Source organism: Mustelus asterias, chromosome 5 (genome assembly GCF_964213995.1).
Source record: "Mustelus asterias chromosome 5, sMusAst1.hap1.1, whole genome shotgun sequence".
NCBI lineage: Eukaryota > Metazoa > Chordata > Chondrichthyes > Carcharhiniformes > Triakidae > Mustelus > Mustelus asterias.
In genome coordinates, this window is record NC_135805.1 from 52,229,740 (window position 1) to 52,255,651 (window position 25,912).

Consider the following 25,912-nt stretch of genomic DNA (forward strand, 5'->3'; position numbering starts at 1 on the left):
GTGCTGCTTCAAGTTAAATCATTGGACAAGATGATGCAAGGCAAGCTTGGGTTGAATCTCTAGAAATTGTAGAATCTCTGAAAGTTGTTGATACAAAGAGTGATCACGGGTGGGATGGTTAGAATAATTGGAAGCAAAAACTAAACCATTTAAAAGATGATTGTATTTTTATGAGTGGGGGGCTATGTGTTTTCCCGAACATGTGGGCAGCATGTCTTTCATCATCCATACTTTGTGATTGCCTTTTCGAACCATGGGAACAATTGTGTTCACTGCATCAAATGGGTCAGAGTACTATGAATGGCGTGGAAGAGGCATTTTCACATTGCTTCAGTTCTCAATACAAATGTGAACTCTGTCTCCCCTGAAGTGCCTGTAGTTATTGACGCCTAGTTACTGTTCTGCTTGGCTTTTAAAGTTTAGATTCTCAGGTATACACCGTTCCTTTTGACAACTGTTTATTCAGGTTTCTTTTGTCCCACGCGTTCCTGGCCAATAATTTGCTTTTCCTTTCAAGTACGTCTGCTTGTGTTCAATGTCCTTCAACTGGCAAACATCGACAACTGAACTTGTCTTCACCGTGGCTTTTTCAATCTCCATACAAATGTGCTTCAGCCACATGACACAATTATTAATTCAAAAACCCAAGAAAGGAAATCGGGCTTATCCTGCTGACAACTATCCTTCTAATCTGAGCATTAATGCGATGATTATCAGAAAAAGTATGGGAATAACTAAACATAAAATTACATGCGTTTATACATGTTTAAAGATTAAAGTTTCTAAAATTTGACTGTCTTTCCAATACAGTGAGTCAAAAGTGCAGTTTTACTCCCAACATCAGAAGTATTTTAATAGTGGTTACTGACAAGGGGATCATCAATTCAGAGTAGGCCAGATAAATTTTGTTAGTGCAGAGGGCTTCTGGAACCTGCAATACTTTTCCGTAAGGATGAATGAGGAATAGACCTCTACGTATTTTAAGGAAAATGTGGGTAAATAATTTAAGTAGATAAAGATGCAAAAGAAAACAGCGTCAAGGCAGACTATTAAGATCACAGTTTGAGCGAAGGATAGATGTCTGATTGGACACTGAGAGCATTAGTTCGATTTTGATAGGAAATTAGCAACTGTCACTTGAACATCCTGGAAAGATCATCTTGGAAAGAAAAGCATAAAAACCATTAATTCAATGTTATAGGCAGGCGATTTGGTTAATCGCTGAATAGTACCATTGACAGGAGGTGGCCACTCACTGCATGATTGTATGTATAACTCCTTGTAACGTATTTGTGACTAATGGTGTATTGCATTCTTTACTGGTATTCCTGTAAAATCAAGTAAAAACATTAAATGGAATCTGAAACCAAAAGAGAAAATGCTTGAAAATCTCAGCAGGTCTGGCAGCATCTATAAGGAGAGAAAAGAGTGACGTTTCAAGTCCAGTTGACCCTTTGTCAAAACTAAAACCACCAGTGTTCAACTTGGACATTGAGTGTTCTCTGATTTGTTTCCTGTAAGTCTCATGTCTGCATTAACCTGTCAGGGTTACGTCTTCGAATGAGATAAAGTTTGGATTGCTCTTGCAAAGAGCTGGTGTACTGCTCTTTGAGTTCAGTAGCCTACTTCTGTGCTGTAAACTTCTGTGCATCTATTTAGAGATCATGTACTGTGTGGTTTTCAGAATTAATAAAATGATAGTATTTGAATATTGATGATTAAAATGCATTTGATTTGAATATTGCCATTTCTGCTCCTAATCCGGAGAATTAGAGGATAAGCTTCAGAAGAAAGCCGAAAGACCAATCAGTCCTTTGAAGCTGCTGCTTGTAAAGAAAACTGGTACAACCCCATGGGCTTTTCCCAAATGGCCATCTCCTGAGAACACACATAATGGAGAAATAAAATTCAGGAAGCAAAACTCTGAAATTTCTTCTGTTAATTTGAAGGAATGGAGATCAATTCTACATTTGACCAACTGCAGTCCACCAATAAAATTCCAATGCTTGTTGCAGAACTGTGGCCATGTAATGTAAGAACGTCTTGAGATTTTGGAATTTTCCACTCTTTGCAGCTCAGAAGAAGATGCTGTTGGCAGGTGTTTCAACTGCTCCTTGTGCTCCCCAGTGACATACTCCCTCTTTAATTAAACTCTCCTACTCGGGCAGTTCATTCCATATTTCAACTAAGACTTGGAGTGTGAACACCCAAGTGTTTGAACTGTGAGCCATGTTCTATGAAAGTGACCACTCATTAGCAATCTATTTGCATAAGTATAGACGGAACACCTTTGCGGCAAACTGCTTCTAAAGGAAACCATACTGTGTGCTCAATAGATTGTTGACTAAGACATTATTTTGGAACCAAGGGTAAATGACAGGTTAAAAAAAGTCAGCATGTTTTTGTGTTTCAAAAATAAAGTTACACTGTGTTTCAGCTATGTTTGTATTTTGAGGGCGGAAATACTTGGTACTTTTGTCACAGGTTTATCTTTTTTAGTTGAGGTGCTTTAAGTGAAGGCACATTAATGAAGGACATTGTAACGGTTGAATAGCAAGCAGAAGTAAATCTAGGAGTTCTATTTGGAATCAGCATTTTTAATATCTCCACATATATATGACACCAAGGTTAAGCTTTAAAAGCTTGAGGTTTTATGGAAATCCAATAATGTAAGGAGGACCACAGTTTCCTTTTTCTGACATGCGGCACATCCACTTTGCTGAACTATCCTTCATTTTTACTCTCCATAACTCAGTGCAGAGTTTCAGTTCACTATAGGTTGGGGAAGGAAACTGCAGAGGATGGGCACAATTGTAATATGGAACTTGTTCAAGGAACAGCTACTACGCGTCCTTGATAAATATGTTCCTGTCAGGCAGGGAGGAAGCAGACGTGTGAGGGAACAGTGGTTTACTAAGGAGGTTGAATCTCTTGTGAAGAGGAAGAAGGAGACTTATGTAAAGATGAGACGTGAAGGCTCAGTTAGGGCACTTGAGAGTTACAAGTTAGCCAGGAAGAACCTAAAGAAAGAGTTAAGAGCCAGGAGGGGACATGAGAAGTCTTTGGCAGGTAGGATCAAGGAAAACCCTAAAGCTTTCTATAGGTACGTCAGGAGTAAAAGAATGACCAGGGTAAGATTAGGGCCAGTCAAGGACAGTAGTGGGAAGTTGTGCGTGGAGTCTGAAGAGATAGGAGAGGCACTAAATGAATATTTTTCGTCGGTATTCACACTGGAGAGGGACAGTGTTGTCGAGGGGAGTACTGAGATGCAGGCTGTTGGACTGGATGGGATTGAGGTTCATAAGGAGGAGGTGTTAGCAATTCTGGAAAGGGTAAAAATAGATAAGTTCCCTGGGCCAGATGGGATTTATTCTAGGATTCTCTGGGAGGCTAGAGAGGAGATTGCAGAGCCTTTGGCTTTGATCTTTGTGTTGTCATTGTCTCCAGGAACAGTGCCAGAAGACTGGAGGATAGCAAATGTTGTCCCCTTGTTCAAGAAGGGGAGTAGGGACAACCCTGGTAATTATAGACCGGTGAGCCTTACTTCTGTTGTGGGCAAAGTTTTGGAAAGGATTATAAGAGATAGGATTTATAATCACCTGGAAAGGAATAATTTGATTAGGGATAGTCAGCACGGTTTTGTGAAGGGTAGGTCGTGCCTCACAAACCTTATTGAGTTCTTTGAGAAGGTGACCAAAGAGGTGGATGAGGGTAAAGCGGTTGATGTGGTGTATATGGATTTCAGCAAAGCGTTTGATAAGGTTCCCCATGGTAAGCTTTTGCAGAAAATACGGACACATGGGATTGAGGGTGATTTAGTGGTTTGGATCAGGAATTGGCTAGCTGTAAGAAAACAAAGGGTGGTGGTTGATGGGAAATATTCATCCTGGAGTTCAGTTACTAGTGGTGTACCGCAAGGATCTGTTTTGGGGCCACTGCTGTTTGTCATTTTTATTGATGACCTGGATGAGGGCGTGGAAGGATGGATTAGTAAATTTGCGGATGACACTAAAGTCGGTGGAGTTGTAGACAGTGCGGAGGGAAGTGGCAGGTTACAGAGGGACATAGATAAGCTGCAGAGCTGGGCTGAGAGATGGCAAATGGAGTTTAATGTGGCAAAGTGTGAGGTGATTCACTTTGGAAGGAGTAACAGGAATACAGAGTACTGGGCTAATGGTAAGATACTTGGTAGTGTGGATGAACAGAGGGATCTGGGTGTCCATGTGCATAGATCCCTGAAAGTTGGCACCCAGGTTGATAGGGTTGTTAAGAAGGCGTACGGTGTGTTAGCTTTTATTGGTAGAGGGATTGAGTTTCGGAGCCAGGAGGTCATGCTGCAACTGTACAAAACTCTGGTGCGGCTGCATTTGAAGTATTGCGTACAGTTCTGGTTGCCGCATTATAGGAAAGATGTGGAAGTGTTGGAAAGGGTGCAGAGGAGATTTACCAGGATGTTGCCTGGTATGGTGGGAAAATCGTATGAGGAAAGGCTGAGGAAATTGAGGTTGTTTTCGTTAGAGAGAAGAAGGTTAAGAGGTGACTTAGTAGAGGCATACAATATGATCAGAGGATTAGAGAGGGTGGATAGTGAGAGCCTTTTTCCTCGGATGGTGTTGGCTAGCACGAGGGGACATAGCTTTAAATTGAGGGGTGATACATATAGGACAGATGTTAGAGGTACGTTCTTTACTCAGAGAGTAGTAAGGGCGTGGAATGCCCTGCTTGCAGCAGTAGTGGACTCGTCAACGTTGAGAGCGTTTAAATGGTTATTGGATAAACATATGGATGATATTGGAATAGTGTAGATTAGATTGTACTTTAGGTGTATAACCAAGTACCTTTTAAATGCAATGAGGGTCTCTGGCTCCACTACCAAATCAGGCTTTAGATTGGTTTCACTGGTTGGCACAACATCGAGGGCCAAAGGGCCTGTACTGCGCTGTAATGTTCTATGTTCTATATAAATTCCTCACAGCAGCTTGCCTTCTCCTTCCAGTCTGATCTCGGACATCCAAGTGCCTCATGATTTTTTTTCCTGTCTAAAGCCAGTTATTACCCTGCTGCCTCTGCCTCCTCTAACCACACACACACACGTCCATTCATCTTTCAGGTACCCATCTTTTCTTTTCCTCCATTGTCTCTGCTCTATTTTCACTCCTCCCCTTGCCTGACTAATAATGGTTTTCTTCAGACGGAGCTCAGCACGACGGTGCAAAAATTTGAAACTGTCTTTAGCCGGAAGTGCCAAGTGGTTTATCTGTCTTGGCCTCCTCTTGTGGTCCCTCGCACCACATATTAAGGCAATTTGATTCATCCAACATAAAATGAAAAAATGGTTGAAGGGCGGCACGGTAGCACAGTGGTTAGCACTGCTGCTTCACAGCTCCAGGGGCCTGGGTTCGATTCCCGGCTTGGGTCACTGTCTGTGTGGAGTTTGCACATTCTCCTCGTGTCTGCGTGGGTTTCCTCCGGGTGCTCCGGTTTCCTCCCACAGTCCAAAGATGTGCGGGTTAGGTTGATTGGCCATGCTAAAAAATTGCCCCTTAGTGTCCTGGAATGCGTGGATTAGTGGGTAAAATATGTAGGGATATGGGGGTAGGGCCTGGGTGGGACTGTGGTCGGTGCAGACTCGATGGGCCGACTGGCCTCTTTCTGTACTGTAGGGTTTCTATGATTTCTATTACAGCAAAAGCTGTGGGTCCTGGCAACATCCTGTTTGTGGTACTGAAGAATTGTGCTCTAAAACTAGCTGCACCATAGCCAAATTATTCCCGTACAGTTACACCACTGGCATCTATCTGCCAATATAGAGAATTGTCCAGTTACACAGATATCCACAGATATCAGGACAAATCCAAATAGGTCCCATCAGTCTACATTCAATGATCCACAAAGTTCCAGGAAGGACATAATTGCTCTTGAGTACAAAGGAGATTTATAAGAATGTTGCTAGGGCTTGAGACTTGCAGCTATGAGGAAGGATTAGTTAGACTGGGGTTGTTTTCCTTGGAACTGAGGAGGCTGAGGGGAGACCTGATTGAGATGTACAAGATTCAAGAAACACCTGGATAGATACATGAATAGACAGGGAATAAAGAGACAGGGACCAGGAAGAGGCAAGAAAATATTAAATTAGGGAGGCATCTGTGTCGGCACAGACTTAATGGTCCGAAGGGCCTGTTCCTGTGCTGTACTGTTCTTTGTTCTTGTTCTAAGATTATGAAGAGCCCAGATGGAGTAAACTCTGTTTCCCTTGGGAGAGAGGTCAATTATCAGGGTGTACAAGTTTAAGTTAATCAGTAGAAGGATTAGAGGTGACATGAGGAAAAACTTCTTCAGCCAGAGGGTGGTGGGTGTTTGGATATCACTGCCTGATTTGGTCGTGGAGCCAGAGACCCTCATTGCATTTAAAAGGTACTTGGTTATACACCTAAAGTACAATAACCTGTAATGTTACGGACCAGGTGCTAGAAGGTAGAGTTAGAATGGGCAGCTAGTTTTTGATTCTTTTTCAACTGCTGCAGACACTATGGGCTGAATAGCCTCTTTTTGTGCCCTAACTTCTCTGCGGTTCTAAACTGATGGAGAGTGGTTTGCAGTGTTAATATAAGCCTACTTGTGATACTAATAAATAAACTTTTTATAAATTTCAGTCAGCACTATCACATGGCATGTAGTCATCAATAACCTATTCACCGGTGCTCAGCTTGGGTTCCATCAGGGTGACTCTGTACCAGAACTCATTACAGCCATGGTCCAAACATGGACCAAAGCAACAAATTCAAGAAGTGAGTTGACACCAAGACAGCATTTGACATCATTATGGCATCAATGAACCCAAGCAAAATTGAAATCACTGGGAAGTGGGGAGAGGAATCTCTCCTCCAGTTGGAATCGGACTCCGCACAAAGATAGATGGTTGTGGTTGTTAGAGGCCAATCATCTTAATTCTGAGTTATCGCTGCTGGAGTTCCTCTGGTAGTGTCCTAGGCCCAACCATCTTCAACTGCTTCATCAATGACTTTCCCTTCATCATCATGTCAGAAATGGAGGATGTTTGTTGGCTGTGCAGTTTCCGTAGAGTCATACAGCACAGAAAGAGGCCCTCAGGCCCATTCTGTCTGTGCTAGCCATCAAACACCTATCTATTCTAATCATATTTTTCCAGCACTTGGTCCGTAGCCTTGTATGCTATGCTGTTTCAAGTGTTCATCTAAATGTTTCTTGAATGTTGTGAGGGTTCCCACCTCTACCACTCTTTCGGAGAGTTCCAGATTCCCACCACCCTCTTGAGTTGTTCAGAATGGGTTAACTGTAACCTTCCACTTTAGACCCAATTTGTATGTTAATTGTTTAATAGTACTCACTGGGATATATAAGGGGATTACAGGTGGCACTGAATGTTGGGTGTGTGTATGTGGAGTTGTAAAAGAGAATGAAGTGAGTTTGCGAAGAAGCTGGACTTGCATCATCTTTTATTACTGGGCTGCAACTTGAGTGGCTTAACGTGAGTGAACGTGTTTTTCCTCAAATCCCTTCAATTCCTGCCCATTACCTTAAATCTATGCTCCCTGGTTATTGACCCCTCTACTGGGGGGAAAAGCTTCTTCCTTTCTTTGTTCCTCATAATTTTGTACATCTTATACAGGCACCTCCTCAGTCTTTTCTGCTCTAAGGAAAATAACCCCCGCCGAGCCAGCCTCTCTTAAAAGCAGAAACGCTCCAGCCCAGGCACCATCCTGATGAATGCCCTCTGCACCCTTTCTATCACATTTTTCCTATAGTTTGGAGACAAGAACTGCACAATACTCTAGCTTTGGCCTTGCGAGTGTTGTATATAGCTCCATCATAACCTCCTTGCTCTTATGTTCATAGAATCCCTACAATGCAGAAGAAGGCTATTCGGCCCATCAAGCCAATCTCACCCAGGCCCGATCCCCATAATCTCCATATTTACTCTGCTAATCCCTGACACGAAGCACCAATTTAGCATAGCCAATCAATCTAACCCAAGCATCTTTGGAGTGTGGGAGGAAACTGGGGCATCCGGATGAAACCCACACAGACATGGGGAGAATGTGCAAACTCCACACACAGTCACCTGTAGCCGGAATTGAACTCCGGTCCCTGGTGTTGTGAGGCAGCAGAATTAACCACCATGCCGCCCTATTCTGCAACACTTGACTATTGTACTCCAAGCCCCTTGCAATAAAGGCCAATATGTCATTTGTTTTTCTAATTGCTGGTTGTACCATTTCCCACTCTCTTTACCCTATTCCCACTAAACTGCTGGCCACCCACCTTTATTTCCTGGTTTCTATATTAACCAATAATGGTTTTCTTCAGGTGGAGCTCAGTTCGATACGACAGTGCAAAAGGCAAGGCTGAAGCAATTGCAACGGCCTTTAGTCAGAAGTGCCAAGTGGATGATCTACATTGGCCTCCTCCTGTGGTCCCTAGCACCACATATTCATAACTCCTCAGATACTGAAGCAGTCTGTGCCCACATATAGCAAGACCTGGACAACATTCAGGCTTGGGCTGATAAGTGACAAGTAACATTCATATTTCACAAATGCAGGCAATGATGATCTTCAACGAGAGAACCTAACCATCTCCCTTGATGTTTAATGACTCTATCATTACTGAATGTCAGTTCATCAACATTCTAGGGGTTACTGATGGCCAGAAACTGGACCAGCCATGTAAATACTATGCCAAGCCACATATGCTTCTGACTTGGGACTATGTCAGTGCTCCTTTGCTGTCTCTGGGTGAAATCCTGGAACTTCTTTCCAAACATCATCTTGGGTGTACCTGCACCATCTGGGCTGCAATAGGTCAAGAAGGTAGCTCACCTCCACCACTTCTATGGCAACTAATGATGCTATGGCAACTAATGATGGGAAATAAAGGCTGTCCTTGCCAGAATGCTCAAATACCACAAATTAATAAAACATGAGTATTGTCCCCTTGCTGTCGTCATCACTTTCCACAAAAAAAACTCTTTAACACCCTCTCGCCTTGCAAACTACTGTCCCATTGCCAATCTTCCTTTCCTCCAAAATCCTTTAAAATGTTGTCACCTCACGCATCTTTGCCTGTTTTCCCCAGAACTTCATATTTGATTCCTTCCAATTGAATTTCCACATCTACGGCACTACCAAAATAATTCTTACCAAGGTCACAAATGACATCCTTGGTGACTATGACAAAGGAAAATTTTCTCTCTTCATCCTTCTTGACTTGTCTTCAGCCTTTGACATGGCTGACCACACCAAGCTCCAGTGCCTCTTCTCATCCACCATTCGGATGCTCAGCATCACTTTCTGAATGTCCACTGACAGTCACATTTAGCTCTACCTCATCACATTGCTCTGTCCACTCTTCCACTTTCTGGGAATTGTCAGACTGCTTGTCCAGTCGAGATTAGCAGAAATTTTCTCCGACTCAAATATTTGGAAGCCATTGCCCTCAGTCCCTGCAACAAACTCCATTTCCTATCTACTGATCCACCTATTTAACTGGCAACTGTGAAAGGCCAAAGCAGATTGTGCACATCCTTGACATTACATTTGAGCCCAAGATGAACTTTCAACCACATATCTGCATGATCTCTAAAACAGCCTATTCCCTCTTCTGTAACGTCGCCAGACTTTGCCCTGCCTCAGCTCACCTGCTGCTGAAACCCTCATTCATGTTTTTGTTACCTCTAGACTTGATCTACGCACATTTTCAGCTGGCCTCCCATAATCTATCTTCCGTAAATTTGAGGTCACCTAAAACTCTGCTGTCTGTATCCTATTATGCACTAAGCCTTGTTCTTCTATCACTGCTGTACTCACTAGCGTGGATTGGCTCTTAATTTAAAAAATACTCATCCTTGATTTCAAATCCCTCCCTATCTCTGAACTCTCCACTGATTTCTGTGTTAATCCAGTGCTGGTCTTGCCGGCACCCCAATTTTAAATGATTCACTATTAGCGATAGTGCTTCAGCTGCCAAGATGCTAAGCTCTGGAACTCCTCCCCTAATATCTCCACATATCTTTCCTCCTTTTAAGACAGCCATTAAAACCTACCTCTTTGACCAAACATCTAGTCAGCTGCTCAGTATTAAAATTTACTTAATGCTTATGTGAAATGCTTTGAGACATTCTACTACATTAAGGGCACTATATAAACACAAGCTGTTAATTTTGTTTTGTGCAAGTTTGCTATCATTGAATTCTCCACTATCAACATCCTGGGAGTTACTATTTACCAGGAATTTAACTGGAATAGCCATGTAAATAGTGTGGCTACAAGAGCAGGTCAGAAGCTGGGAAGTCTTTAATGAGTGACCCCCAAAAGCCTGTCCATCATTCACAAGTCAGGAGAATGATGCAACACTTTCTACTTGCCTGGATGAGTGGAGCTTCAACAACACTTGGAACTTGACATCATCCAGGACAAAACAACTCACTTGATTAGTACTCTGTCTGCAGCTTAAACGTTAACTCTCTCTACCACTGTACCAAGGCAGTAGTGTGTATCATCTCCCAAGCTGCACTGCAGCAGCTCGCAAAGCCTTCTTCAACAGCATCTTGTAGATGTACCACGTAGAAGGACAAGGGTAACAGAGCATAGAAACACTATCACCTGCCAGGTTCACCACCAAGCCACACACCATCCTGACTTGAAACTATATTGTCGTTCCCTCGCTGCCGGGTCAAAATCAAACCTATTCCACATGCTCTGCAGCGGTTCAAGAAGGTGACTCACTGACACCATCTCAAGGACAATTGGGAATAGTCAACAAATGGTAGCCTTGCCAGAAATACTGCATCCCATGAAATAATAAAAAAATAACCTGCCTAATTTCCCAATCTTCCTCGTCTCTTGTACCTACAAAACTGACTTTTATTAAAATTTAATATTCGAGGACATAAGTGCATGACCCTTGAACCCGTCTTAATTTTTATCATCATTGCTGTTCCCCAGAGAATCCCTTCAACTTAATTAGAGGTTCTACATTTCAAAACCGATGATCACCACTTAGGAAAGATAGTAAAGCAATATTCCCATGGTGATGTTGACTGAACAGTGAGCTCTTTTAATTCTGCAGTTGAGTCAGAGGATGGCTGTGAGGAGAATGGGACTGAAGAACTGGTCCTGGAGAGTGACCTGATGCTGGGGCAAGAACTGGAGTTTGAAGATTCTGAGAAGATCATGGGCTTTGAAAAAGATTCAAAAGGTTTGAAAAAAATTATTATTCTTTTTGTGTTCCCAAAACATGATTTTTGAGAGTCGTGCTTCTGAGACTTGATGTCCATGAATCAAAGTAACAGAATGAGAGAATTTTTTCTTCTCTGGACCAAATGCTTAGATTAATAATTGCCCAGGGCAGTTTGTCCCTTGCAAGTTGCTACTACACCCTTTTTAATTTCATCTATAAATTAATCAAATCTGCATTATACTTGATCACTGCTGGAAACAAAATGAAAGATGGTGGTGATCAGAGAGGAGTTATGATGATAATGCTGGAGCTAATATAAAATAGCTTGCATTGCAGAAAACTAAAGCTGTATTCTCTCCCCTTCCCCCATTATATAAAAGCTACAAAACACCCAGCCAAGTTAACAATGCTATGCACAAAAAAAAACAATCTCCTTCAGTTTATTTTCATCATTTTATATTGTATTATGTTCATGGAAGGTCAATGTAAGTAGGGTGGGACCCATATCTCTAGGGCAGGGAAGAACTGGCAGTCACACTCACCTCTTTGTAAGCATTGCTCCTGTTGATCAGTTTATATAGCTGCACTGTTAGCGGTGAAACCCAACTATTGCATCATTCTGAATGAAGGAGGCTCTGTGTTTTGTGTGTGGGTGGAGGATTGAAGACAATGGAAACTCCTTTTCAGATGATCTTCGTATAAAATCTGAGTGTTGATTGAAAAATTGGTTGTTTCTTTATCTCCTGATTGATCTTGATTTGCCGAGCGCTGTTCTCCTTAAACTCGGGTTAGGTACAATAACTAAAGAGCACCAAATCAGTTGCCTATCATTGAGGTCTGGTTGATATCGGCATATAGAGTTCAAGTAGTTTGATTTTAAATCTGTTTAGAGTTCCCAGTTGATCGTGCTCTGAAGCTCAGTTGAGTGCTGGGAGACTGGAGAGTGAACAATGCAGTGCCTGTCTTCAAAAAGGGAGGCAGCAAACTTAGCTAATTACAAAACACTTGCCACTTCCATCCAGAAAAAAAGATATTGTTGACAGAAGAGATATCAAAACTTTCCACCTTGCACTCACCAGGACAGACTGTACGTATTTTATTGGGCTCCATCCTGCACTCAAATTCAACTTTCAAATGGAGCAGTTAAATAAACTCCCTTTATTCAATATGCTCTTTGGGAAATCTGCCGGTGAGTTTTCCACTACTGTCTACCATAAGCTTACCTTCACTGGGCAATATTCGTTGGGATTCCTACAGTTCCACGTGCTATAAGATTGGCCTGATCAGCAACATCATAAATAGGCCCGAGGCTTTTGCTCATCATGCTAGCTTGATGCTGAAATATGACACATTAAAGCTATCCTGCAGGATAATGGCTACCCTGATCAGACCATTGCTCGCTGTCTGCCGCGCACGCTCACGAATGGGCCTGAAATCCCATGTCCTGAGAAGTGCCCAGTCTATCTCAGTTTACCATGGAAGGTTAAGGGGTTTCAAAGATTTGAGCTAGCCATTTCCTGCTGCTACCATGCAGTAACAATACAAGTGGCATTCTCATGAACAGAATGATGCTACCAAGTCAAAAAGACACTGCCCATCTCACAAATGAGTAATGTGGTATATGAATTTCAGTATCAGTGTAATGCCAGGTATGTAGGCTATGCATCCCAAAGATTGGCAGATAGTATTAAACAGCACACTTTTTGGCTGTTCCCAACAGGCAAAGTGCTGATTGTACCCAATTAGCCGTGCTTGCAAAAGTCAAAACAGTGTCCAAAATTAGAAGTGATTGCACAATTGGAAAGCACTTGCAAACAATCGTGATTGTGCTAAGAATTACGCTGACAACCAAATTAAGATTATCAGTTAGGCTTGCAGTGTGGCTTGCTTGCACGTACTAGAAGCCACATATGTTCACACACAAGACTTGTCCTTTGCAGACAGAAGAAGTGTGTCCATGCATTGTACCTTCTTCAACTAAGCAAAAACTTGGGGGCAGCCATTCCCTGGTTCATTAGTCATGGAATTGCTCATGAGGACTCAGTTGACTTGCCTGCTTTGAATTTGGGCAAAAACTTGACAATTAACTGTTCCCTGGTGCATTCTCCATGGCAATACCTCGAACTATGAGATCCCACTTGCCAACTAATCAGTACTCTCTTCTTATGCATTATAAATTGTTGTTCTCTTTACAATTGGTATTTTGCAAATCTGTCCTGATGTGTGCAAGACAAAAAGTTTCAGCATCGTGTCTTGGCAGGAGTATGGTGTATTGAGACAAAGCAACTGTCGCCAAGCTGAAGGGGGAGACATTAGGACAGGTGACAAAAAGCTTGGCTAAACAAAGAGATTTTAAAGAGGGGAGAGAGAGAGAGAGAGACAAAGACATTAGGATCCAGACAGCAGAAGGCTGCCATTTGTGAGGTGAAGAATGTTAAATGCACAAGAATCTCGAATTAGAAGCGCGCAGAGATGTTTAGAGGTTGAAATAAGACTTTATCGTTGAGACTTTATCAGACTGTGGCTCCACTAGAACAGGGAGACAGGTGAAATGTGCAAATTAGGATAATTATTCCAATATGAGGCACACTGAGGTCAGCCAACAAGCACTTGTCATGACTCGAGGCTAGATTTTATAGTTTGTTGAGAGAAAAGGGGAAGGTGGAATATGGGAACAGTGTGACTTTTATTTATTTGTAGGATGTGGGCATCATTAGCCTGGTCAGCATTTATTGCTCATTCAATATTCCCCTTTGAATGGCTATAAATGAAGAGAGGGCAATGTGCGATGGGACCTGCCTGTCTTCATACACCATTCAATGAAGGTAAGCATGCAGGTGCAGCAGGCGGTATGAGAAGGCAATGCTAAATTGGCCTTCAAAGTGAGAGGATTGGAAACAGGAGTCTTGCTGCAATTCTACAGGGCCTTGGTGAAGCCACACCCAGAATATTGTGTACCGTTTTGGTCTCCTTCTCTGAGGGAGTGCAAAGGTTTACCAGACTGATTCTTGGGATGGCAAGACTGACGTATGAGGAGGGATTGAGTAGCCGATGAATACATTCACTGGAGTTCAGAAGCTTTGGGGGTCGGGGTGGTCTCGTAGATACTTCTAAAATTCTAACAAGACTAGACAAGGTAGCTGCAGGAAGGATGTTCCCAATCATAGAGGAGTCCAGAACCGGGGTCATAGTCTAGGGATGCAGGTAAATCTTTTGGGACTGAGATGAGAAGAATTCTCTTCACCCAGAGGGTGGTAAGCTTGTGAAATTCGCTGCCACAGAAAGCAGTTGAACCCAAAACATTTGTATGTTTTCAAGAAGGAATTAGATATTGCTTTTGGGGCAAAGGGGATTAAGGGGAATGGCAGGATAAAGCTGTTGAGTTGGATGATCAGCCATTATAATGAAGGGCCAAATGGCCTACTCGTGCTCCTATTTTCTATGTTTTTATGGTGGTGTGCTGCCTTCTTGATTGTGTGAGATTAGGAATATTAACTTGGTGGAGGGGAAATGTTAAAGTGGACAGGTTTAGCTGAATGACCTATTTCTGTGTTGTAACTCCCTCCGATGAAGGACTACAATTTGTAAATTGCCAGCACAGTACCTGCCCCATTTTTGTTGTGACGAGAAATTAGGAATGTGTGAATTTAAAAAATGTATAGTGTACTCAAAATATCAGTTATTGAAAAAAAAGTTAATATTTCCCACAAGTAAAGTGCGAAAGTATCCACTTCATCTCCCCATTGTGGCTAGGGTATTTTTTTGTGTGAAGTTGATGGTTAACTGGCTCCAACTCAGGTGCCGAGGTGTGGCGACTAGGGGATTTTCACAGTAACTTCATTGCAGTGTGAATGTAAGCCTACTTATGACTAATAAATAAACTTTACTTTAACTCCATCTTCTTGTTGTGACAGTTTATTAAAATAAATGGATAAAAGATGCAGTGATGGGATGAGAAATGCACAACAAGATATGGGAAGGGAACTGCAACAAGATTCCTCACAACCCCATCAGAAACTGCAGCCTGAAATCCCTGGTGGCTCCTCTCAATTCCACACTCTTCACCAGGTCTATATGAAACAACTATTATTCACTTTGCCATAGTAACTTTACCACAGAAAAATGTCCCAGATTGTTCACAGAAGTGAATCAGGCAAAAATTGATGATGAACCAACAGGGGAAATATTGAATAGATGGCAAAAGGCTTGGCTAAAGATCAAAGTTCAAAGAGGGGCTTAAAGGAGAGAGAAGGTTCAGGTGGGAATTCCAAAGCTCGGCCTACATAGCTGCCAGTGATGGGGCATAGAGAAAGGGGGATGTATAAGAGGTAAGGTTGGAGGAGCACAGCATTTTCAGAGTATTTGTAGCACTAAAGGAAGCGACAGGGATGGGAAGGGATGAGGCCATGGAAGAAAATGAACACGTGAATGAGAATTTTAAGTTTGATACTTTGCTGAGTTGGTAGCAACTGTAAGTTAACCGGGCCAAGTGTTAGATTTGGTTGTGGGAGAGCACTTTGGAGATAGTGACCACAATTCGGTGTCTTTTGTTATTGCAATGGAGAGGGATAGGGCCGTACGGCAGGGCAAGGTTTACAATTGGGGGAGAGGTAATTATGATGCGATTAGGCAAGAATTAGGGGGCATAAGTTGGGAACAGAAACTGTGAGGGAAAGGAACTAATGAAAAGTGGAACTTTTTCAAGGAACCAATACTGGATGTCCTTGATAGGTATGTCCCTGTCAGGCAGGGAGGAAATGGCTGAGTGAGGGAACCATGGTTCACGAAAGAGGTGGAATGTCTTGTGAAAAGGAAGAGGGAAGCTTATGTAGGAATGAGGAAACAAGGTTCAGATGGCTCGATTGAGGGTTACAAGTTAGCAAGGAATGAGCTGAAAAAGGGGCTTAGGAGAGCTAGGAGGGGACACGAGAAGTCCTTGGCGGGTCGGATCAAGGAAAACCCCAAGGCTTTTTACTCTTATGTGAGGAATAAAAGAATGACCAGGGTGAGGTTAGGGCCGGTCAAGGACAGTCGTGGGAACTTGTGTATGGAGTCAGTAGAGATAGGCGAGGTGATGAATGAATACTTTTCTTCAGTGTTCACCAAGGAGAGGGGCCAAGTTTTTGAGGAAGAGAAGGTGTTACAGGCTAATAGGCTGGAGGAAATAGATGTTCGGAGGGAGGATGTCCTGGCAGTTTTGAATAAACTGAAGGTCGATAAGTCCCCTGGGCCTGATGAAATGTATCCTAGGATTCTTTGGGAGGCAAGGGATGAGATTGCAGAGCCTTTGGCTTTGATCTTTGGGTCCTCGCTGTCCACGGGGATGGTGCCAGAGGACTGGAGAATGGCGAATGTTGTTCCTCTGTTTAAGAAAGGGAATAGAAATGACCCTGGTAATTATAGACCGGTTAGTCTTACTTCGGTGGTTGGTAAATTGATGGAAAAGGTCCTTAGAGATGGGATTTACGACCATTTAGAAAGATGCGGATTAATCCGGGATAGTCAGCATGGATTCGTGAAGGGCAAGTCGTGCCTCTCAAATTTGATTGAATTTTTTGAGGAGGTAACTAAGTGTGTTGATGAAGGTAGGGCAGGTGATGTCATATACATGGATTTTAGTAAGGCGTTTGATAAGGTCCCCCATGGTCGGCTTATGATGAAAGTGAGGAGGTGTGGGATAGAGGGAAAGTTGGCCGATTGGATAGGTAACTGGCTGTCTGATCGAAGACAGAGGGTGGTGGTGGATGGAAAATTTTCGGATTGGAGGCAGGTTGCTAGCGGAGTGCCGCAGGGATCAGTGCTTGGTCCTCTGCTCTTTGTGATTTTTATTAATGACTTAGAGGAGGGGGCTGAAGGGTGGATCAGTAAATTTGCTGATGACACCAAGATTGGTGGAGTAGTGGATGAGGTGGAGGGCTGTTGTAGGATGCAAAGAGAGATAGATAGGATGCAAAGCTGGGCTGAAAAATGGCAAATGGAGTTTAACCCTGATAAATGTGAGGTGATTCATTTTGGTAGGACTAATTTAAATGTGGATTACAGGGTCAAAGGTAGGGTTCTGAAGACTGTGGAGGAACAGAGAGATCTTGGGGTTCATATCCACAGATCTCTAAAGGTTGCCACTCAGGTGGATAGAGCTGCGAAGAAGGCCTATAGTGTGTTAGCTTTTATTAACGGGGTTGGAGTTTAAGAGCCGTGGGGTTATGCTGCAACTGTACAGGACCTTGGTGAGACCACATTTGAAGTATTGTGTGCAGTTCTGGTCACCTCACTATAAGAAGAATGTGGAAGCGCTGGAAAGAGTGCAGAGGAGATTTACCAGGATGCTGCCTGGTTTGGAGGGTAGGTCTTATGAGGAAAGGTTGCGGGAGCTAGGGCTGTTCACTCTGGAGCGGAGGAGGCTGAGGGGAGACTTAATAGAGGTTTATAAAATGATGAAGGGGATAGATCGAGTGAACGTTCAAAGACTATTTCCTCGGGTGGATGGAGCTATTACAAGGGGGTTCGTGGTGGGAGATACAGGAAGGATATCAGAGGTAGGTTCTTTACGCAGAGAGTGGTTGGGGTGTGGAATGGACTGCCTGCAGTGATAGTGGAGTCAGACACTTTAGGAACATTTAAGCGGTTATTGGATAGGCACGTGGAGCACACCAGGATGATAGGGAGTGGGATAGCTTGATCTTGGTTTCAGATAAAGCTCGGCACAACATCGTGGGCCGAAGGGCCTGTTCTGTGCTGTACTGTTCTATGTTCTATGTGATGGGTGAGTGTGACTTGATTTATGTTAGGATGTGCGCTCACTTACTGAAGGTGGAAAATAGGACTCCCGGAGTGCATTGGAATATTCACGTTCAAAGGTCACAGTAACATAGTTGAGTTCAGCAGCAGATAATTTGATGCACGGTCAGAGATAGCTAATGTTGTAGCAGTGGAAATAGGTGGTCTTTATAATGGGGAGGATTTGGAGGTCAGAAGCTTAGCTCCGTGTCTAATATGTATCAAGGTTGCAAACAGTAATTTCAAAAGGAATGAAGGAAAAGGTTGTGGTAAGTTAGGGAAGTGAAAGAGAATGGAGGAAGCATGTGCAGAGAAATAATAACATGAAGATAAAAGATAGTGAAAGAAGACCATATTCTTCAACTTTACAATGCAGGAAGAGACGCATCAATGAAAGAAAGCATGGTGCTTTACTATGTGTTAGGACTGTCTCAAAGTATTTCACGCACAACAGATTTCGGAGTAATGTCACTGTACCACAAGTGAATGTGGCAGCCATTCTGTACATAGTAATACCTCTAAACAGCTTTGGGATTAATGCACTGATCTTTTGATACTGTTGGCTGATGAAAGAATGTTGCTCAGAACACTGCTCTTCTTTGAGTGTGCCATGGGATTTTAACATCACACCTAACCACCAAAACAATTTTGGTTTGGTGATTCACCCGGCACACTGAGCCTCTGACAATGCAGCACTCTCACGATTGTACTCTAGTCCTGGGATGGTGCTTGAATCCCATTTCTAACTCTTGGGGGTGACAGCACCACACGCCAATCCAAGCTGATCCAGAATGTATATATAAATCGAACAAGGTGTCAGAAATGGCTTGATTACAATAGGTAAAAGGGGAATTGGTGTTTAGTCCGAAAGGGCTAATTGATGAGTAAACTTGAGCAAGTTGAAATGATTGTGTCTGAAATGTGATGACGATGCAGGTTGCCGTTTGGGGAGACACAGGAATTTGTATCAAATACAAACAGATGGAATTGTTCAAGCCGGATATAGTTGAGCTAAAAGCAGAAGTGGGGAGAAACTAATGCCTTAAATAATTTTTTGAGGTCATACTAATGTTTAGTTAGTGTTAACGAAGAAAGAAAAATGTTAGATTTTGTCACTCGAGTTATTTGTATTACCGATTCTGTCATTGGCAATGGAATTGACTTTCTGTGCCCATGAATAGATAGTGGTCAGATCGCAGTCTCTTTTATTGGTACTCCTCCCCAATTGCACTGACATTGTGCCAGTGGAGCTTTGTGCAACTGAATGACTTACTGGGTTTTTCAGCTGTGACTTGTTAGATTTTACAAGTCATACATGTGGAATGGGTGTCAGAGTCACTTATATGCCTGATCAAGTCATGTCTAAAGAAAGGACATGTGCGAGACAGTTTGCTTTTGATAGTCTGGCAGCTTTTCATGAGTAGGTTTTTCTGATGCCAGCCCACAAACTCATTTCACAGAACTTGCTATGGTTATATTTGAGCTTGCAACTTGTGAGTTAAGGTTTGATACTATTGTAACTTCTTTCCATCAGTTTCCCTGATCAGTGCAGATCAGGCGCACTGATACCAATTTTGTGATAGAATCTCCAGATGAAAAGCTTTTTAAATACTTTGTAGCAAAGGGGGGGCATCTCAGAATGTTGGCTTTCTTCATATTAATTCTCATTGTTCCACCCTGATTCGTGCACAGTTTAACATTGCTCCCTGAACATGAAGAAAACACAAAGAGAACAAATATCGCAAATGGTAATACCCTGAGCAAAGCATCAGAAGGACAGAGCAACTGTTGATTGAACTGTCCAACCACTGGCCAACATTGAGGAATGCAATTTAGTGGAATGGAGACCATTGATATTAATTAAAACAAAAACTGTGGATGCTGGAAATCATAGAAACCCTACAGTGCAGAAGAAGGCCATTCGACCCATCGAGACTGCACCAACAACAATCCCACCCAGGGCCTATCCCCGTCACCCCACATATTTACCCCACTAATCCCTCCAATTTACACATCTTGGGACACTAAGGGGCAATTTAGCATGGCCAATCAACCTAACCTGCACACCTTTGGAGTGTGGGAGGAAACCAGAGCACCCGGAGGAAACCCACGCAGGCACATGGAGAATGTGCAAACTCCACACACACAGTGACCCAAGCCGGGAATTGAACCCAGGTCCCTGGAGCTGTGAGGCAACACTGCTTGCCACTGTGCTGCCCAGACTGTGCCACTGTGCTGCCCAAAATCTGAAATAGAAACAGAAAAATGTTGGAAATGTTCAGAAGTTCAGACAGCATCGGTGGAGAAAGAAACAGAGTTAATGTTTCCGGTCAAGAGCTTTCATCAGAATAAGTTAATTAGTCAGTCATAGTGATACTTCGGCCTTTTGGCAAAATGGCTGACTTTAAGTGGATCCTACTGCAAAATTGTAATGGTTATCCAACAACAGGGGTGAAAGAAGACAGTAAGGGAGATGGGTGCAGGGAAGGGACAAAAATAAACCACTATTTCTAAAGGATAATGTTTTCTGAAAGCAGTAGTAAAGATTACATAAATGGGGATTAGTGAGCTAATCAGTAGAGAAGGGCCTGAAACAGTAGTGATGTTGCATGTTGATATTGAAGCTATAAATGGGAGATCCAGGGAATTTAAAGATTTGTGAGTATGTGTTCAAAAAAATATGCAAACCTGATCAATGCTTTCAGCTTTATCTGATGGATGGAAAAAATAAACAGGATAACAGGCTTAAATGATTGCTAAAATAGTGTACACATGAGTCATGGAGGTTTACAGCATGGAAACAGGCTCTTCGGCCCAACTTGTCCATGTTGCCCTTTTTTTTTTAAAACCCCTAAGCTAATCCCAATTGCCCGCATTTGGCCCATATCCCTCTATACCCATCGTACCCATATAACTATCAAAATGCTTTTTAAAAGACAAAATTGTACTCGTCTCCTTTATTGTCTCTGGCAGCTTGTTCCAGACACTCACCACCCTGTGTGTGAAAAAATTGCCCCTCTGGACACTTTTGTATCTCTCCCCTCTCACCTTAAACCTATGCCCTCTAGTTTTAGACTCCCCTACCTTTGGGAAAAGATGGTGACTGTCTAGCTGATCTGTGCCCCTCATTATTTTATAGACCTCTATAAGATCACCCCTCAGCCTTCGACACTCCAGAGAAAAAAGTCCCAGTCTATCCAGCCTCTCCTTATAACTCAACCCATCAAGTCCTGGTAGCATTCCTAGCAAATCTTTTCTGCACTATTTAATAATATCCTTTCTATAATAGGGTGACCAGAATTGCACACAGTATTCCAAGTGTGGCCTTACCAATGTCTTGTACAACTTCAACAAGACATTCCAACTCCTGTATTCAATGTTCTGACCGATGAAACCAAGCATGCCGAATGCCGCCTTCACCACTCTGTCCACCCGTGACTCCACTTTCAAGGAGCTATGAACATGTACTCCTAGATCTCTTTGTTCTGTAACTCTCCCCAACGCCCTACCATTAACTGAGTAAGTCCTGCCCTGGTTCAATCTCCAAAAATGCATCACCTCGTATTTGTCTAAATTAAATTCCATCTACTATTCGTCAGCCCACTGGCCCAATTGATCAAGATCCCGTTGCAATCGGAGATAACTTTCTTCACTGTCCACTATGCCACCAATCTTAGTGTCATCTGCAAACTTACTAACCATGCCTCCTATATTCTCATCCAAATCATTAATATAATGACAAATAACAGTGGACCCAATACTGATCCCTGAGGCACACTGCTGGTCACAGGCCTCCAGTTTGAAAAACAATTCTCTACAACCACCCTCTGGCTTCTGTCAAGAAGCCAATTTTGGAGTGGGGAAATTAACTTTATGGCTAACTGAACTAGTTTAATGGATATACAGATTATTCCTATAGAGAGGAGAGGTTGCACATGATGAGATGGGAGCCTAAATATTTAGAACAAAGAAAATTACAGTACAGGAACAGGCCCTTCGGCCCTCCAAGCCTGCACCGACCATGCTACCCGTCTGAACTAAAACCCCCTACCCTTCCGGGGACCATATCCCTCTATTCCCACCCTATTCATGTATTTGTAAAGAGGCCCCTTAAAAATCACTATCGTATCTGCTTCCACTACCTGCCCCAGCAGTGAGTTCCAGGCACCCAGCATCCTCTGTGTAAAAAAGAAAACTTGCCTCATACATCTCTAAACCTTGCCCCTCGCACCTTAAACCTATGCCCCCTAGAAATTGACTCTTCCACCCTGGGAAAAAGCTTCTGACTATCCACTCTGTCCATGCCCCTCATAATCTTGTAGACTTCTATCAGGTCACCCCTCAACCTCCATCGTTCCAGTGAGAATAAACCAAGTTTCTCCAACCTTTCCTCATAGCTAATGCCCTCCATACCAGGCAACATCCTGGTAAATCTGGCAGCATCTGTAAGGCGAGAAAACAGCTGAGGTTTTGAGTCCAGATGATTGAAAACATCTGGAGAAAGGGTTTGAGATGCTGAGTGCTGTGGATTCCCCCCCCTCCCGGCCCATGTATTTTCTAAAGTTGTGCTGACTTATTTTGGGAGTGTGACTACTCCCACTCGTGCTCTCAATGAAAGCTGTCAACTTCAACTACTCTCATGAGACCAGAAAGTGTTCGTATAAAATAGTCAAGTCAGAGATGTATTGGAGTTAGTGAAATAGATTACCTTTTCAAAAAAAAGGTAAGTGTTTGACTAGAAATGTATTTGAAGCTTGGAAGGATATATTTAGCAACATCCTTTTTCTAGAAAAACATCCCTGGGTCTTCATAGAGATGTAATCGGGCAAAAACAGAAAAAGTGAAGGGAGACAGTAGGAGGGGTGAACCCAAGCTTGGTGAAAGGGATGAGATTCCAAGAGTCCCTTAAAGGAGGAGTTGAAACTGGTTACGTGGAAATGATTTTGGGGGAAAATTGCAGGATATAGGCCTTAAATAACTGAAGGTATGGCCACCAATGGTGGGTTGAATTTAAGAGGTTGCAGAAGATGGAAGTGAAGTGATGTTACATGTGTGTGATAAGACAGAATGCTGAAGAATATTGCACAGTGGAGACGTGGAGAAGAGCGCTGGCAGATGGGCATCTGTATTCATAAAATGACTAATTAACTCTTGAAAACAGTAGACTGCTAATAAGCTAAGGGACCTTGAGGATGATTAAAAACAAGTTCATGAAGAATAACAGACGTCACATGTCTGACATTGTGGTCCAGGTATGAAAAGTAAGCAAGTGAAACTGGTTGTCAACAAGTGGTTATAAAACATCAGACAAAATGGAAGAAATTACTTACTTTGAATAAGAAAACAAGCAAAAAGCCACTTCATCCTTGGCAGAAAATGTCTGAGTGGACACAAGTGAGCAAGAATGAAAACGACGACAGATGTTGGAAATCTGAAATAAAAGGTAGAATTTTGCTTCGTTACCCCATTACCCATTCATTTTGCCTTGCACTATCATCTCTTTTGTCATATAATCTCTCCTGACTTCCAGCCTATTACATAGCTTTCCTTTAGTTTTTTTCCTTTCCCCTTTCCCTTCATCTGTACTTGAAACTGGTTTTAAGGATCTCTTAACTTTTCAACATAACTGGAAAAAAATTATTAACCTGAAACGTTAACTTTGTTTCTCTCTACAACAACACGACCTGACTTGCTGAGTATTTACCGCATTTTCTGCCTTTATTTTGAATATGAAAGGAGTCTATTATGTCACGTAAGCAAATCCAGGGAAGGTTAACAGGCAAATAATTATGTAATAAATATTGAAGTTTAATCACACTCCAGTTATTCCTTCTGCACTTGGCTTCAAACTAATTGAGAATCAAATATTCACCCAGTAGTGCACCCTAAGTATTGGGCTGGATTTGGGTGTTGTCTTATGGATTGGATATCATTTGAATGATTAAATTACCTTTGGTAAGGTGCTTGTGTGCAGCCTACATGGATGCCCTCTGTCTCAAAAAGCATATTATTTGAGTCACAACAGGTTAATGGCATAAAGAACGAGGTGGAGATGCCGGCGTTGGACTGGGGTAAGCACAGTAAGAAGTCTCACAACACCAGGTTAAAGTCCAACAGGTTTATTTGGTAGCAAATACCATAAGCTTTCGGAGCGTGCTGCTCCTTCGTCAGATGGAGTGGTTATCTGTTCTCCAACAGTGCACAGACGACAGAAATCAAGTTACAGAATACTAATTAGAATGCAAATCTCTACAGCCAGCCAGGTCTTAAAAGGTACAGATAATGTGGGTGGAGGGAACATTAAACACAGGTTAAAGAGATGTGTATTGTCTCCAGACAGAACAGCTCTCACTAGCTGTTCTGTCTGGAGACAATACACATCTCTTTAACCTGTATTTAATGTTCCCTCCACCCACATTATCTGTACCTTTTAAGACCTGGCTGGCTGTAGAGATTTGCATTCTAATTAGTATTCTGTAACTTGATTTCTGTGTCTGTGCACTGTTGGAGAACAGATAACCACTCCATCTGACGAAGGAGCAGCACGCTCCGAAAGCTTATGGTATTTGCTACCAAATAAACCTGTTGGACTTTAACCTGGTGTTGTGAGACTTCTTACCATAAAGAACGAGAACAGAAATGAGAATTTAAAATGGGAGGTGCTTGGGGTCCGGGAGTCGAGGACAAGGATGTTGGTGAATGTGACTTATGTGGAATAGAGTACAGGTGACAGAGACTTGCATGAGCTGAATTTCTTGAAGATTTGATTTGATTTATTATTGTCACTTTTATTAGCATACAGTGAAAGTATTGTTTCTTGCACACTATACAGACAAAGCATACCATTCATAGAGAAGGAAACGAGAGAGTGCAGAATGTAGTGTTACAGTCATAGCTAAGGTGGAGAGAGAGATCAACGTAATGCAGGGTAGGTCCATTCAAAAGTCTGATGACAGCAGGGAAGAAGCTGTTCTTGTGTTGGTTGGTATGTGACCTCAGACTTTTGTATATTTTTCCCAGAATTCGTAGAGTCCTTAATTATGCTGGCTGCTTTGCTAAGGCAGCGGGAAGTGTAGATAGAGTCAATAGATGCGAGACTGGCTTATGTGATGGATTGGACTACATTCACGACCGTTTGTAGTTTCTTGCAGTCTTGGGCAGAGCAGGAGCCATACCAAGGGGTGATACAACCAGAAAGAATGCTTTCTATGGTGCATCTGTAAAAGTTGGTGAGAGTCGTAGCATGACATGCCAAATTTCCTTAGTCTTCTGAGAAATTGGAGGCATTGGTGGGCTTTCTTAACTATAGTGTCAACGTGGGGGGACCAGGACAGGTCGTTGGTGATCTGGACACCTGAAAACTTGAAGCGCTCGACCCTTTCTACTTCGTCCCTGTTGAACTAGACAGGGACATGTCCTCCTTCACGATTCCTGCAGTCGATGACAATCTCCTTCATTTTGTTGACGTGGAGGAAGAGATTATTGTCGCCGCACTGGTTCACCAGATTCTCTATCTCAATCCTGTACTCTGTCTCATCATTGTTTGAGATCCGACCCACTACGGTGGTGTCGTCAGCAAACTTGAAAATCAAGGTGGAGGGGAATTTGGCCACACAGTCATAGGTGTATAAGGAGTATAGTAGGGGGCGGAGAACACAGCTTTGTGATGCTCTGGTGTTGAGGATGATCGTGGAGGAGGTGTTGTTGCCTATCCTTACTGATTGTGGTCTCTGGGTTCGGAAGTTCAGGATCCAGTCGCAGAGGGAGGAGCAGAGACCCAGGCCACAGGGTGTGGAGACGTGTTTTGTGGGAATAATGGTGTTGAAAGCTGAGCTATCGTCAATAAATAGGAGTCTGACATAGATGTCTTTGTTATCTAGGTGTTCCAGGGTTGTGTGCAGGGCCAGGGAGATGGCGT

The 25,912-nt window shown here is 42.7% G+C and overlaps 1 protein-coding gene across 4 annotated transcripts in view; it reads left to right on the plus strand.

Annotated features, from left to right (window-relative positions):
* The window catches only part of LOC144493533 (uncharacterized), a 60,416-nt gene that overhangs the window by 6,223 nt on the left and 28,281 nt on the right, over positions 1-25,912 (plus strand). For 3 of the 4 annotated variants that reach the window (XM_078212594.1, XM_078212593.1, XM_078212596.1), the window contains one exon: positions 11,107-11,235. The exons of the other annotated variant lie outside the window; for it this stretch is intronic. In XM_078212594.1, coding sequence (XP_078068720.1) covers positions 11,107-11,235 — 129 coding nt within the window. Of the gene's footprint in view, positions 1-11,106; positions 11,236-25,912 lie in introns of those variants that run through there. 4 annotated transcript variants of the gene reach the window in all.